Source organism: Plasmodium gallinaceum (genome assembly GCF_900005855.1).
Source record: "Plasmodium gallinaceum strain 8A genome assembly, contig: PGAL8A_v1_98, whole genome shotgun sequence".
Taxonomy (NCBI): domain Eukaryota; phylum Apicomplexa; class Aconoidasida; order Haemosporida; family Plasmodiidae; genus Plasmodium; species Plasmodium gallinaceum.
Genome location: NW_021628265.1, coordinates 1130244 through 1147440, shown reverse-complemented (window position 1 = coordinate 1147440; position 17197 = coordinate 1130244). Strand labels below are relative to the sequence as shown.

Below are 17197 nucleotides of genomic sequence, written 5' to 3'. Positions count from 1 at the left end.
AATAATAACAAAATTAGAATAGTTAAACTTATATTTTGTAAATATAAAAATAAAAATCTAAAGAATTGGTATTTAAAAAAAAAAAAAAAAAGAAAAAAAAAGAGAAGAAATATAATAAAAAATAATTGAGTAATTATTGAAATAATTTTACATATCGATAACTCTAGATAATTTTTGTATCCTATTAAGCAAAATATCTCCCTATAAAAAAAAAAAATAAAATAAATAAATATGTCACACATATATATATATACTTATTTATATTAACATGAGCTTTATAAATATATATACTAATATAAAAATTCAATTTATTTTTTTTCACTAATACCTTTTTAATTGTATTCAAATACATTGTATTTCTTTCATTAGGTTGATTGCTTTCAATAGATCCATTAACTTTATCTATTTTACAATTTAGTTTTCCATTAGCGATAAATGATGATACTTCACTTTCAATAAATTCTTCACTAACTCCAAAAGCGTAAGCCATGTTTTTAAGAGTAACATTTTTAAATGGCTCTAAAAATTGCTTATATGCTCTTACTCTAGTATTTCTAATAAAATATCTATAATGTCTACCTATATATTTATCTCTCTTAACACGTATAGCTATTTTTATTATTTTTTCCATGAATGTTCTATAATCGCAATGATAAAAAGATGAAATATAACTCTGCAAATCATCATCACTACTTGTTACTTGCAAAATTACGGAATTATTTAAAATTTTTTTATTCAATACTGTTCTTTCTTCAGTCATCTATAAATGAAAAATAAACAAAAAAAAAAAAAAAAAAAAAAATTATTTTTTAAAAGTGGAATATATATAACATAACACATTGTAAATATTTTAAAGGATGTATATATAATGCATCATATTCAAAAAGAAAAAAAAAAAGGCATTTATAATAAATAAAAAATCACATTTAAAAAAAATTTGTTTTTTATTTTGTTACTATGCTAAGGATAACAACATAAAATATGAGCTGGTCATATGATAGAATTTCAGTAGCTGTAAAAGTTGAGGCTGCATCTATTAAAATTTTAGATGCTTCTGAAAAGTTTCTAATCATAATATAATTTAAAGCTTCATAAATTTTTAGTTTATTTTTTCTTTCCCAATCACCACCTTTTTCCATTTGTGTTTTAGCTTGCTCTAAATATTTTTTTGTATTTTTTAGATCATTAAAAAAGATACTAATTCTTATCATGGTAAGTAAAATATCTAATTTTACTCCAATACCTATTCCTTTTTTATATGCTTCTTCATATTCTTTAAATGAATTTTCCTTTCAATAAAAAAAATAAAAAATAATATTTTAATACAATATTTTTGTATATAATACGTACATAAAATATTATACTACATAATTATAAAAATATAACAATGATTATAAAATTATATATTAATATATATATATAAAGTTCCTATATTATTTGATTTTATATATAAATGGTTTCAATCTCATTATTATTATTATTATTATTTTTTTTTTTTTTATATAAAAAATAAATTAGTAATTATATAATAACAGTTTTTTTACTATTTTTATTCATATCCTTACCTTATCTCCAATTTTACAAAAAAAATTTGCTTTTATTAGAAGATCATTTTTTGTTTCAACAGAATCAAAATTTTCAGAAGACTCTAATATTTTTTTTTCTATTTCATTCATTTCTTCATCAGCTTTATCTTTTAACTTTTTATATAAATCTTGATCTATATTTAAATTTAATTCTTCGCAAATATAACTATAATACGGATACATATTATTTTTTTCTATTTCATCTAACAACTTTTGTAAAGTTTCATTTCTCTCATTTATTGATATATGTGATAATTGTAAATTATAAAATAAATCAGCCAAATAAAAGTTTGGATAGCAATCCTTATTGAGTTCATAATTTTCTTCTTTATTATCCTTTTCCATTATGTTTATTTTTATGTTTATATAATGATAATTTTATTATTTAATATTTCTGAATATTATAAATTATGTATTAAATATTTTGTAATTTATTCACTTCTTTTTTCTATCTTAGTATTAAAGTGAAATTTTTTTCCAATTATGTATTTTTTTTTTTTTTTTTTTTTTGCATCCATAAAACAAAAAAAAGAAATATTTTATTTTAAACGTGGTATTTTTACTTTATCTTTATTTTCATTTTAATTTATTTATTTTTTCTTCTTTTTTTTATTTATTTATTTATTTATTTTTTTATTTTAATGTTATAAATTTAAATATTTTAAAATAATTAAAAATTTTTTTTTACACTTACAAGCACATTTTATTTAATAAAACATATTGAAAATATCTATACCTATACATCTCATAAAAAAAATTGTAAATATTTATGTAAGTTTAATGTGTTTAAACGTGCTATTTTTGTTATATTTTTTTATCTATTTTATAATTTTTGTGTATTTTTTTTTTTTTTTTTTTTGAAATTTAAAGAGTATCTCTTATTTATTTTTTTTTTTTTTTTGTTCAACTATTTTCAGTAAATTTATTGTAAAACATTTTATTACATACATTTTTGTAAGATTAGAAATTTGAAAAGTAGATTTAATTGTATGCAATTTAAATATATGCTTCTTACAATTTTTAATTAATAGTTTTTTCTTATAGAAAATTTTTTTTTATTAAAATTAATAATAATATGGGAATTTAAAAAAAAAGCATTTTTTTTAGATTAAAAAAGTACTTCATAATATTATGTTATAATTGTTATCTTTTATTGCTTTTCTTAAGAAACTTATGCAAAGTTTTACTAGTATTCCGATTCTTATAAATTTTATATTATATACATTTTTAAGAAAATTAGCAATAATTCAAATTTTTTGAAATTAATATTTTTTATTCATAAGTTATTACATTTTATATGCACACATATTATTATATTAATTCATATTGAAAAAAGTATATTTTTTTGTTTAAGTATTTGAAGAAAATAATAGCATTTTTAGAGAAAAACAAATAAAATTAAAAATAATTAGTGATAAAAATAAATAACACAAATGAAAGTGAACATATATAAAACAAAAAAAAGCTGTAAAACATTTTTAGTTATTGATACATTAAAACTTTTAATAGAAAAGAAAATAATTCTCCAATTTTTTTTTATTACAAAATGCCTATATTTATAATTATTTTTGTTAAAGCTAAATTTAATTATCAAAATATGTTTTACAAGAAGAAAATAAATATTACTTCTATTTATATTAATTTTTTTTATTTTCAAATCTTTTTATTAAAGTTCCACAAACTATTTTTTTTTTTCTGATACAGTTGGTATGTAGTTAAAAATATTAATTATAACATTTGTGCTACATGTTCAATAATAAAAATATAAATATAAGTATGAAATTAGAAAAAAAAAAAAAAAAAAAAAAATATGGATATTTCACTCCTATTACACATTTTATTGCTCCCTAATTTTGTTGCAATAAAAATAATATACACTATTTTTTTTTTATTCTCTATATATTATTTCAAAATAAACACCTTATAATTTATTACTTTGAATTGTTAAATAATTTTATTATATATAAAAAAAAATATATTAATAATATAAATATACATTTTAAAAAAAAATTTTTGTTAAAAAAGTACTTTAAAAAATATAGCTTAAATGAAATAAAAGATTTTAAATTTCTTAAAAATATTACATATTTTTTTAATTTAATTATTATAAATACGTATGAAACTCCTAATATATAAAGTTAAATATTTTTAACTGTTAAAAAGTAATTGATACTTTAAGCATGATAATATAATCAGTGTCCTTACTAATAATACATATAATGATGTTCTATTTCTTATATTATCATCTATAATAATTTTAAATATTTATATCGTTTTTCTATTATAATTATTTTGTAATTATTTATTGGCATACAACTATTCATCAAAATAATAATATTATAAAGTAATTATTTTATTTATAAAATATCATCTCTTTTTTAATTTTGAACTTCAGTATTTTCATCATTACCATCATTATTTGAAGAAGAATTTTCTTCATTAACTGTTTCACTTTCTTCATCTCCTAAATTTCCATTTAAAGCTTGGCCTACTATTTCATCCATATTAAATCCAAGTTGTCCTGAATTTGATAAAACATTTAAATCCTTTAAAAATGGAGAAAACATTTTATCATTACCAAAAATACTTTCAATTAATTTATACATTCCTCCCATCATTTCATTCAATGATTCGTTATTTAATAAAATATTATTATTACCTCCATTAAATTTTCTTAAAAAATTTTTTCCTGATGATTCACATAAAGTTGATAAAATATTTGTTCCTAGCTTACTTCTAAATCTTATACATAAATCATTTTCTTTTTTTTCTTCACCTTTAATACATTCTCCTTCAACCGAAAAAGTAGAATTTAGTATTAAAATATTAAGTGCATTCTGTTTGGTCAATGGTTCATCGATTGAGAATCCTTCAGTTTGGTTTGACATATTCATATTATTATAACTAACTATTTGAGAACTCTGATATGTATATGATACTTTTTGTAATGAATTATTTAAGGTTTCACCACTTTCTTCTTTATTTTCTACTTCAGATAAATCTGAATTAACTTCTTTAGATTCTTCATTAGAATCATAATTGGATGCAACTTGATTCACTTCTTCTTCATCCGAAATGTCATTTGGTTCTCCTTCATCTGATGAATTTTCATTATTTAATTCAAAAAAATATCTCCTTAAATCAGAAAAATATCGGCTAGTAACATTTTGAGAATTATATTCTAAATTTTTTAATGAAGTTGTTGAACTTAAATGATCTAATGTAAGCATCAACCTTAGTTTATATTCGTCAGCAGCCCATCTTACATAGTTTTCATTACCAACAACAAATAATTTATTAATTGCTTCTGATGAATTATGAATAATAATATCAAATTTATTAAATGAACATGTATAACCATTTTTCACTAAATCAGGGGAAAAATCTTTAACTTTAGAAAATTCACTATTTATTATTTCTAGAAATGGCACATGATTAGGATTTTCTAGTTCTAACTTTGCACTAAATTTAATTTGCTCCTTAGCTTGAGAATCAACTACATTAACAGCATATGAATAGGAAATGAATAATAATGTTAATACAGCTTTTATCATTTTTAATATAAAAAAACTCAAATAAAAAAAAAAAAAAATTAAAATTAATAAAGAAAAAACTACTAATAAGAAATTTAGGTTTTTCAATGAAGATTCAAATTTTACTAATTTCAATTAAAATTGGTTTAAATTAATAGAAAAAAAAAAAAAAATTTATATTAAAAATTAAACGATATTGAAAATAAAAAAAAAATATTTTATGATCATTAAAGAAAAATTTTTAATAGTACTTTAAAATTATTGTAGATTAAATTTTATATAAATTAATTTAAAATATTTTAAATTGCTATAACTTTTGTTGATGATTTCGTTGATTAAAATTAAAAAAAAATATATATATAATTTTATATCTCTCAACTTAGTAAAACTAAATGATATATTGAAGTTAAAAATTGCATGCTGTATCTTCACTTCGTATATAAAAGCTTTCGTGCATTAAAAAAAAAAAAAAAAAAGTATTTATAATTAGTAAATTACAATTTTTCTAAAAAAAAATTTATAACCTTTATAATATATAATAAAAAGTAATTAAAAAAAAAATTTTCTTTTTTAATTTTTTTTATATTCACGAATATATATAATATTAAATTATTTTCTAGTAATTATTAAAACCGAAATAACTTTGACAATTTTTTATAAGTACAATAAAATTTTAAAGGTTATTTTTTTTTTTAAATAGAACTCATGCAATTTAATTTTAATATGGACTTTAAATTTTATGTAAATTGAAACAGAAAAATAATTCTACTATGTAGGATATTATTTTAAAAAGAATAAATTTATAACATTTTTTATGTAATTTTTTTTTTTTTTTATTGTAAATATATATTCCAAATTGTTATATTAAATCGACATATTTAACAAAAATGATGTAGAAGTAATAATATTTTATATTTAAAAAATTGTTTTTTTATTTATTATTTTTTTTTTGTATTATCTTTGCATGCAATTTCACATGAAACTTATAAAACATATAAAAATAAAAAAAGGAAAAACACAAATTTTTCTTTTTTAAAAAATATATATATCGAATAATAAAAAAGAAATTCATATCAATTTTTCCACTAATATACTTATGTGTATAAATATATAAAAATAAAATAATGTAAAATTAATTAAAAATTATTATGCATTTTCAATTTCCTTTAAAACAAAGATGGGTAATTTGAAAGAAGCTATGTGATTTTCATAACTATAATACTTTAAGTCTTCAAATTCTTTTGAGTCTAATTTTTTAATTGGTTTCATCAAGCCGGTGTCTCTTTTAGAACAACAAAGTATACCTATTTAAAAAAAAAAAAAAAAAAAAAATAATTTATCAATTATATTTATATATATGTAAATGGAACAAATTAAAAAATTTGATAAAAGTATTTACATGTAATTAAAATGTGTGAATACACTTTTAAATATTTTAATAATTAAAATAAATAAAATATTAAAATATATACGTAATAAAATATAAAAAAAAGACTATTATTAATAATAGTGAAATGCAAATAAATATAATATAAATAATTATTCTAACATAATATATAAGCGAAAAGACACTTGAACATACAGAAAAAATAAATTTTTATTCTAAATATTATTTTTTATATTATATATTTATATAATTATTTTTAATAGAAAGAATTCATTAAAACATTGAAAAAAAAGGAATATTATAAAATATATTAATTTATTCTGTATTATTTCTTTTTTGATATATGTTAATAAATTGAATACTTAAAAATATATATATATATATATATATATATATATATATATATATATATATATATATATTATTTTTTTATTATAAATTATTATACCTATACATCCACATGGATACGTAGGAATACTAATATTTGCATATTCCACCTTTTTAAATATTTTTTTTGTAAAACTCATCATTTTTTTTATGGTTCCCACATGTATCCATATAGATTCACACTGTTAAGATAAAGAAAATAAGATATAATAATAAAAATAATAAAATTAAAATAAATAAATGTTTATAAAAATTTATATTTAATTACTTGAGCAACACAAACTCCATTAGGTTTTAAAGCATTATATACTTTTTCATAAAAACTTTGATTAAATAATGTTTCAGCTGGTCCAATTGGATCAGAACTATCTATAATTATAACATCATATGTATTAGTTATATCTTCCAAGAATTTACTTGCATCTTCAATAAAAATGTGAACTCTTTTATCATTAAAACCACAACTAATATTTTTAAAATATTTTTTAGATACTTCTATAACCTTTTCATCTATTTCGCAAATATCAATATTTTCAACACACTTATATTTACATAATTCACGTATTATTCCTCCATCACCACCACCAACAACTAAAACATTTTTAGCATCTTCATATACAGTCATAGGTATATGTGTCATCATTTCATGATATGAAAACTCATCTTTTTCTGTTAATTGTATTACTCCATCTAAAACTAGTACATTCCCAAATGTTTTACTTTCAAAAACTAAAATATTCTATAGAGAAAAAAAAAAAAAAAAAATTAATAATTTGTTCATAAATATCAGTACTTTTTGCTTTCCTAGTATAAAACAAAAATTAATTTTATTTTAGTATCCAAATATATATATTAAATACTTCATTTTTAAAAAAATATATATATATATATGTATATATGTTCATGTATAATTAATTAAAAGTTGTATAAATAAAATACTATTATTTATTAGTAATGTTAATATCAACCTTCAACATGTATGATTCTTTAAAAACAAAAATTACAAAAAAAAAATATTTAATGGTCATATTTATAAACGTAGTATGTACATATGTATTAAAAAAACATAAAATATAAAATTACTTGCAACTTTGATTTAGTTTGGTAAATAATTTTTTTTATTTCTAAACTAAAAGCTTGACCTGGCCACATTAAAGAATATTCACTAAACCATTTTTTTGAAAATAAAATATATGAAAAGTTAAATTTTTTTCTTAAATGATAAAATGCATAAGAACATAAGCCTCCTAATAAAGCGAGGGCTAATTTAGTCTTATTGTTGCTTATTTTTTCCATTTTATTCTTTTTTTTTCCTCAATTTCTTAACAATCTACAATATTTCCCTATCTTCTTTGTTTCATCAACATATAAATACTTTATTTTTTTTTAATTTTTAATGTTTTTTATAAAGTTTAAAAAATTTAATTCTTAAAAATAATGGAAATTGTTATTAATATCTATTACTTGTATTTTTTTTTTTTTTCTACAAAGTTCTTTGTAAATTATCTCTTATGATTTTTTAAAAATTTGTGCAAAATATATTCTATATATTTAATTTTTTTTTTTTTTTTTTTTTATTATTTTTTACTTAACTGCATTATGTTTGTATTTTTTATAAAACATTTAAACATATTTTTTTTTTATTTTTTTTTTTTTTTTTTTTTTTTTTTTTTTTTTTTTTTTTTTTTTTTTTTTTGCATATATATATGTATGCATAAAATAAGATGTAAAATAATGAGCAATTTTACTTTAACTAAATTTTTATAACTTTAAACTTTTTTTTTTTTTAAATGTAGAGGGATAGAACTGCATTGAATTAATCCCATTATAAAATTAATATATGTGCATATATAAATTTCTTTTAAAATTTTAAAATTAATAGTATTTTAAAAAAAAAAAAAAATTTAAGACTGGAAAAAAATTAAGGATAAGCTACATGCGCATATATCTACTTTAAGCATACAAACATATTATTCTGCTTATAGGAAATTAAATGTGAACAGATTTTTTTTCAAATTATTAAAAATCACATATTTTTCGTTTTAGCATATATATAAAATTATCTTATAAAATTTTGTTTGTTTTTATTTTCATTTGTGGCAATATGTTTTTTACTGTTGGTATCTTTATTTCTAAGCCCCTTTCTTTATTACCCCAAAGTACTAAAAAAATTTAAAAAATATTTACATTTTATTATTTTTAAATTACTCTTTTTAATATAATAACTCAATAGTAAAATAAAAAATGTACATATTTTTTTTTTTTCTTATATAAGAAATAAAAAAATATAAAGGGAATATCATATATTTCATTAAGAGGATATTACATGTATATTAATAGTTTTTTATAATAATTTTATTTTGTTTTCTCTTTTATAAATATTATGTAATTTAATACTTTTTCTTAATTTAATCATACCAGCTTTTATATGATTCTTATTTCCTTTCCCCTTCAAGTCTTTTTTTGGTATTTCTATAACATATTTAGAGTTTTCATCGTCCTTGGAATCTTTAATATATTTTATCTTAACTGGTATTCCATTATTTTTACTTTTTATTTTATTATTTTTTTTTTTTTCTTCATACTTATGTTCATCTTCTTCTTCATTATTCTCATCTTCTATTTCCTCTTCATCTCTATTTGAAACATCATAACCCGATACATCATCATTGGAATAATAATCATTAGAATTAATATAGTTACTACCTATATTAGTATAAAAAATGTAAAACTTAAAAGTTAAAATAATAGGTTATGATATCAGAAAGAACTTCCTTTTATATAATTTTCTATCAAAATATACATATATATATTTATATATAAATACTTATTTTTGTTTTACCTGCAGGTAGGTTCCCATTATTTGCATAAATTTTCATCATATTTGGTGGTGCATTAATTCTCTGTTTTCTTGACTTAAAATGTTTAGATAAATTGTTAGAAAGACTATTTAAAACATTGGAAATTTTGTAATCCTTTTTGTTCTTTGTATTTTTATTATCATTTTGATGAAAACGATCTTTATATTTATCTGCTAATGTGGTATAATAAGGTATTTGCTTTAACTGAGTTTTCTTTGAAGGTAAATATGTGTTTATATTTTGTAATTGAAAAGGAGACAATATGCTTCCATTTATGTTATTAAAATTATAAATATCATTCACAAAATTATTTATATTTATATCATTATATTTTTTTATACTATAAGACCATTTTTCTATAGTAGTTATTTGAGTTAATAGTTGCACTTGCCTTAATCTTTGTATCAATGCGCTAACCCATATTTTATTTTTTTTTTCTTTTCCTATTACCCAACATGAAGATAATATCATTTCAAAAATATTTCTTATTTTAGATATTTTTACATTCTTCTCATTTAAATATTTATTAATTGATATCATGCACCCACTAAATATTTCTATACAATTTGAATTTAAAAAAGCTTCAGTTTCTTCTCTTACCCAAATAGCTTTTTCCTTCCCATAAACACCAACATCCTAAATTAAGACAGAAAAATTACAATTGAAACATTATTTTTTTGTAAAATTCATTGTATAAAATTATATTTTTTTTAATTTAATAGAACATACATATGAATTAAAATATCTTTTTTTTTTTTTTTTTTTTCTTTTTTATATGCTTATCATGTAATTATTAAAAAAAAAAATTTTACATTCATTCATTTTTAATCACGTATTTATAATAATAGAACTAATGATGTATATATGAATTAGAAAATATCACACAAAAATGTAAAAGAGTACAAAAGTATAAATGTATATAAAAATTTATATTTTTATTTATTTACGTCTGCCAAGAGAGAAAAATATTCATTAGCAAATATTCGAATTATTTGTAATCCTGTTAAATGAGAATTGCTTATATATAAATTATGGTAGCTGAAGCATTCATTTATTCTTGGTATTATATAATCAAATTGATAACCTAAATATTCTTGTAAATCTTGTATAAGTTCATTTTCTTGTTCTATTTCTGAAACTTTTAGTTTCTGCGAGTGATATATGTGCTCTATTAATGAAGGCATCCATGAAAATATATTTGATCCGCTAAATTTAACTGCATAAGCTACGCAAGCTTTAACATATTTTATTATAGAATTTTTATTGTTAAAAAATAAAGGAGTATATAAATAGGAGTATCCGAACAAATATAAACTGTTCCTGTATACCACACGGTTTTTTCTTTTTTGAACATATAAATAATGAAAAACTACCTCTTTAATTGATTTAATATTTCTTAAATCATCAACAATCTCTTCATCTTTTTCATAATTATATTTATTAAAAAAATGTAGTTCACTATATAATTCTAAAATTCTTCCTCCTAAAACTATCAGCTTCTCGTAATATCCCACACCTCCATTGGTTACATCAGTAAAGCAAGTATTCAAGCTTTCTGTATCTATTTTCATACAATTTTTAAAACCAAACCAATTATATAAATCTGTGTAAATATTACAGTAAACATTAGGACAAATACTTATCGAAGGATTGTGACAATAATTATCTTGCTCTTGAAAATTCTTCTTCCTCTCATATAGTAATTTATTCATCACTTTTTTAATTTCATCTTCACAATCTTTAATATTTTCTCTCTCATAATATTCACAACCTTCTACATGTCTTATATCCATTTTTTTAACTCACAAATACATATATAATTTAGAAGAAAAATATAGAAAAATTAATAATATGAAATGAAATACATTACATTAAGAATAAAAAAAAAAAAAAAAAAAATTAAAACTCTATAGAATTTAAAAGTAGAAGAATACATATGTACAAATTTTAATTACAAAAAAAGAAAAAGTAACAAAAAAAGCTAATTAAAATAATATTAAATCAGTTAAACTAATTATCAAAAAAATTTAAATAGTCTATTAGACAACAAATAAAAAAAGGTATCTTTATTTAGAAAATATATACATATATATATATATATATATATATAATAATTCAACAATTATATAATGTTAACAAATTTAACAGAATAATAAAAAATAAACAATACACTATAAGGATCCATAATAAATAATTCATTTGAAACGAATAATATATTAAATTTAAACAATTCTTAAAAAAAAAGAATATGACCATAACATGGGTGTTTATATATGATATTATAATAAATACACAAAGTTAATACATTACGTTGAAAAATAAGGAAAACAAAAAAAAAAAATATAATAGAGGAAAATATAAAAAAAAGGAGAATATCGAAAATAAAAATATCATAAAATTTAAAACATATGTAAAATATTTTAATGGATTAAAATTTCTCTATTTCACTTCTTTTTATAATGTTGAATTATTGTAAAAAAAAAAGAAAAAATAAATAAATAAATAATAACATTTTAACAATTTATTTATTATGTATCTTAAATATAAAAATACATCATTTCAACAAAATTGAATACTATATGTCTTTTATTTAAAAAATGAAAATAATACTTAATCTTTTTATTTTACCATATATAATAGCAAAAAATATATGATAAATTCATTTTATAGTGTGGAATATAAAGAATGTCCTTTTTTGTGTAAATTGAAAAAATTAATTTGTATTTATTCTCTTCATGAAAAAAAAACACAAAAAAAAAATTATTCTAGCTACTTCAAAAACTTTAATAAAATTATTTTTACTTGTAATATTGTTAGGTTAAATGTGATTATAATTATGATTAAATGAATTGTGACATATTACAATATAGTTCAAAATGGTGCACGAATGGTTCAGCTTCTATTGGACAATTTAGGTCTAAAATAAAAATATTTTTATTTTTGTATTCACACACCAATGCGTTTAACATATATATATTTTATTTTTTTCTATTCGTATATTTTATAAAATATTAACATTATTTGGTTATTTTTCATAATAATTTATGAAATTATAATTATAAATATATATTTATTATTGTAAAATTTATGTATATATATATATATATATATATATATATATATTTTTTTTTTATTACAGAATTTTGTAAAATTCTAATATATTTTTGTAATTTTTTATAAATTTACATAGTGCATAGTGAAGTATTGAAATTAAAAAAATATAAAATATATTAGTGTTAACATTAATTAAAAAACACATGCATTCAAATTTTCTAAAGAAGGTAGCTTTTCTTTCTTTAATATTATTTATATTTTAATTTATATAAAATATTTATCATTGTTTTAATTTCTTTTAAAGTGTTATAATTTTAAAAAATAAAATATTATTTTTATTTCCTGACTTGCAAATGTATTATTGTTTATACAACCAACGTTTTTTTCTATTGATGCTACCATGACATGAAAAAAAAGTATGCACACAAAAAAATACCACATAACACATTTCAAAAAAAAAAAAAAAAAAAAAAAAAAAAAACTAAAATTTACTAAAAGTTTTTTTCTAGTTTTTCTTAAGTTGTAACTGTTACAAAATATTAAAAAAATATTATTTAAAATTAGTAATAATTTTAAAGTATATTTTTTTTTTTTTTTCTTCATAAATAAAATTGTTTTATTTATTTTTAAAAAATTTAAAATATATAATTTTTAAAATTAAAATAGAATTCATAAAGAAAAGAAAGTGCCACAATTTTTTTTTATTTTGGTATTTATAACTTCAGTATAATAGAATGTTACTTGTTGAAATTTAATATAAAAAAAGCTAAAAATAAGATTGCAAATAATCCTGATGTAGAATTAATTAAAAACATTTATCTACTTCAAAATCTTTTAGAGGCATCAGAAAGGAGACATATTAAAAGATATGTTTCTTATGGTAATAAAAATAAACATATATTCAATTTAAATTTATTTTTTTTTCAAATGAAATATTACGCATGCTATAAATTGTTATTTACCATTTTTTTGGTAACATAATAATTATTACACAATATTTTTTATTCTGTATATTACATATAATATTTTAATATTTTTAATTTTACGTTTTGTATTATATAAGTACGGACCATTTTTTAAAAATCATTAAGTATTTAAAATACGAATTTAAATCAAAAGGAATATTTTTAATATAAACAATATGAAAACATAAATTTTCTTCTTTCTTAAATTATTTACTCTATTTCTAAATTTTTTATGATATTACGTTTGAATTAACAAAAAACATGTTTTCCTTGATATATTTAATTTCATATTTATATAAAAAAAATATTCTATTTATAAACATTATTATCATTTCTTTCCTTGAAATAATTATCAATAGAGAATAAAGAAAAATTAAACCTACAAATTTTAATTATATAAAAAAAATACATTTTTTAAAAAATTTTATTTTTTAAGTTACATTCAGATGTTAATTATCATTTTATAGAAAAATAAAAAATAATAATTCTTTCCCCAGAAAAAAGTATCCATTTTACAAAAAAAAAAAAAAAAATAAAATAAAATATTAGAAAATAAAATTACTTAAAAAAAAAAAAAAGGATAGAAAATAAAATGAAAAATAAAGCAAGTAATATTTTTATTGAATTATTGGTATCAAAAATTTTAGAAGTGAAATAGTAATCTGCAAAATGCGTTTCCTCTTTCATGTAAACTTTTATATCACTGTAGTAACTTCTGTTATTATATAGATTTATCATATTTGTGTATATATTTCCCTTTATATGTCCACAAAAACTTAGATCACCAAGGCATTCATTTTGAAAACTTAATCTTTCTTCTTTATTTTTCATGTAGTCATATTTATGTGGAGATTCATAAAAATCTTTATTTATAATGAAAAAATTAGAATTATAAAAAAGAATATTTTTATCATGTAGGAATGTTGATGAACTAAATTTAGAATTATTTATTGTAGGTTCCGACATTATATTTTGAGTTTTTAAATAATTCAAAATATTATACATAGAAAAGGATTTCGCATTTTTATATGGCTCATTTGGGTATATTCTGTAAATATTTTCTAAATAGTTAAAAAAATTGTAGGTAAATCTGTCTACTGTAGACACACTTAAATATTTACTTGAAAATAAACTGTAGCTATTTTCAGTTCTATTGGATGATGATAATAAAAACACATTATTTATTTTATTTTTATAAATAAATTTCAATACGTCATCATAAAAACTATAACCTTGGCATGTATCAATTATTACAAAAATGTATTTATAAATATTTTTTATAAGTAATTCTTGTATATATAAATTAAATTCGGAAGAACTCATAATATTAAACTCTTGAATTTTTAAAAAGTTTACCCCACCGTGGCCAGTCATATAAATAAATAAATTTTTTTTTTTATCTCCACTGGTATATAATCTATTTTTTTTGGGGGTAAAACCATCATATCTGTGTCTAATAACTCTTCTTATCTGTTCATCTCTTACATTATTATTCTTATAATCAATATATATATTTTTGTATAAATTAGGATTTTCTTTTTTTTCATCAAAGCTTTCTCCAGGAAAATGTTCATATTCTTTAAAGATTGTACCTTCTATTATATTTCTACAGTCACAAGCTTGATCAAAAGGAATCATAAGTATTATATTTTTATCCATAATATCACCCAAATTTTTTAGATATTTATATGCAATCAATAAATTACTTGTGTGCCTATAATTAAAGTAATGCCTTGATGTACTTAATGCTATAACATTAATGTTTTTGTAATTAGATTTATTTAATTCATTCAAGAATTGCTCGTTTACATTATGTTTTTGAGCAGAATTTTCCAATTCTTTGTATTTTCCTTTTATATTTTTTATATCTAATCCAGTAAAATTTACTGAGGCTGTTACACATTTTATTCCAAATAATATAATAAAATTAAGAAAAAATTTCAATTCCATTTATATATGAAAAATAAAATCTTTTACTATTATTATTTTTCCCTTTTATTTTATTTATATATGTATTTACTTTTCTTCTTTTAATATTTTTTCACACAAAATTAATGTAGCCTCTTTTTTTTTTTCTTATAAGCATGTATATATTTTAAAGAGAATTATTTTCAGTATACACTTTTTAATTTTTTTTTAAAACATAAATGTGTTAATAAATATATTTGGAGTTTTCTTATTTTTAATTTTCCTTTTCCAAATATATGGTATCCCATTTTTTTTTTTATTTTGTTAGATACTTATCAAATAATTTGTATATCATGTTAATTTTTCAAATAACAAAAATACGTTAATATTTACTTTATTTAGATCTTTCTATAATTATTGTTAAAGAAAAAATAAAATTGCGAATAAAAGTGATAATAAAAAAAAAAATATAATTTTTTTTTAAATTCTAAAGGGTGAACCATGAAAAAAAATATTTTAATAAATAGAATTTGAAAATTTCAAATGGACAAATTTTGTGATTAAAAAGTTCCATTTAATAAAATTTCAATTTTAGGAATTTTTAAAGCATAATATTTTATATATGTAAGAAACTTATTTGAAATGTTTTTAAACCAATAAACAGATTTTTATAATTAATAATACTAGTACCTTAACTAATGTATTTTGTTTCCATTTTTATAAATCATTTAAACAAATAGATAAAATAATACATTATTACTAAAGCATATAAATACATGTAATTTAATATAACCATAATATTATATATTACATTTAATAAAAAAATGAAAAATAATTTTAATAATAATAAAATTAAATATTCCAAATTAAACTGTATGCACTTGTTTTAGCTTCTATGAAAAATGGTTTTTGAAGGTTACCAAAATAAATTTAAAAAAGTTAAATTTCATGAAAAAATAAAATATTAATAAAATGCACACAAAAAATTTATATATGTTTAAATTAATATAACTCTAAAAAAAAAATTTATTAAATAAATTTTTTATAAAATATGAGCGCAAATATTTAAAATAAGGAGAACAAATGCTAGGTTTATATTAATATACTTAAATAAGAAAATGAATCTTTAAAAAAAAAAAATAGGATATCATATAATGTTATGTTTTTTTCATTGTTTAATTTGAAAAGAAAACTTTTACATTTACATTTTATAATATCTTCATTTTCAATATGAATCTTTTACAGCTTATAATTTTTTGTAAACAAAAAAAAAAAAAAAAAAATTATTTTTCCTAAATTTTGAGTCTATTAATTGAATGTGTAATTAGCAAACACATAAACTTCTCTATATATGAGTAAAATAAATATATAAAATTCTTAAAGAAGAAAATATAATAATAGCCTTTATTTTAATCTATTTTAAAAGAAAAAAAGAATTGAAATTCAAAATTTACTATTTTTTTTGATACATGTAATCAGTTTTTCGCTTTTTTTTTTTTTTTTTTTTTTTTTTTTG

General features: G+C 17.9%; 5 protein-coding genes across 5 annotated transcripts; all 5 read right to left on the bottom strand.

Annotated features, from left to right (window-relative positions):
- Nucleotides 1-147: 147 nt before the first annotated feature.
- Nucleotides 148-1931, bottom strand: PGAL8A_00356000 (26S proteasome regulatory subunit RPN7, putative; the record flags this gene model as incomplete). The annotated part of the gene is made up of 4 exons (XM_028672612.1): nucleotides 148-201; nucleotides 329-760; nucleotides 957-1289; nucleotides 1566-1931. The coding sequence occupies 4 exons, from the start codon at nucleotides 1929-1931 to the stop codon at nucleotides 148-150; spliced, it is 1185 nt and encodes a 394-aa protein (XP_028529147.1).
- Nucleotides 1932-3964: 2033 nt separating this feature from the next.
- On the bottom strand, nucleotides 3965-5140 carry PV1 (parasitophorous vacuolar protein 1, putative; the record flags this gene model as incomplete). Its single annotated transcript, XM_028672611.1, has 1 exon — nucleotides 3965-5140. The coding sequence occupies one exon, from the start codon at nucleotides 5138-5140 to the stop codon at nucleotides 3965-3967; it is 1176 nt and encodes a 391-aa protein (XP_028529146.1).
- Nucleotides 5141-6265: 1125 nt separating this feature from the next.
- On the bottom strand, nucleotides 6266-8189 carry PGAL8A_00355800 (spermidine synthase, putative; the record flags this gene model as incomplete). The annotated part of the gene is made up of 4 exons (XM_028672609.1): nucleotides 6266-6423; nucleotides 6955-7075; nucleotides 7162-7632; nucleotides 7977-8189. 4 exons carry the CDS (start codon nucleotides 8187-8189, stop codon nucleotides 6266-6268), a joined length of 963 nt encoding a protein of 320 aa, XP_028529145.1.
- A 768-nt stretch (nucleotides 8190-8957) lies between these two features.
- PGAL8A_00355700 (conserved Plasmodium protein, unknown function) lies at nucleotides 8958-11547 on the bottom strand (the record flags this gene model as incomplete). Its single annotated transcript, XM_028672608.1, has 4 exons — nucleotides 8958-9055; nucleotides 9312-9599; nucleotides 9736-10390; nucleotides 10702-11547. 4 exons carry the CDS (start codon nucleotides 11545-11547, stop codon nucleotides 8958-8960), a joined length of 1887 nt encoding a protein of 628 aa, XP_028529144.1.
- Nucleotides 11548-14331: 2784 nt separating this feature from the next.
- GPI8 (GPI-anchor transamidase, putative) lies at nucleotides 14332-15723 on the bottom strand (the record flags this gene model as incomplete). The annotated part of the gene is made up of 1 exon (XM_028672607.1): nucleotides 14332-15723. One exon carries the CDS (start codon nucleotides 15721-15723, stop codon nucleotides 14332-14334), a length of 1392 nt encoding a protein of 463 aa, XP_028529143.1.
- Between the last annotated feature and the right edge of the window lie 1474 nt (nucleotides 15724-17197).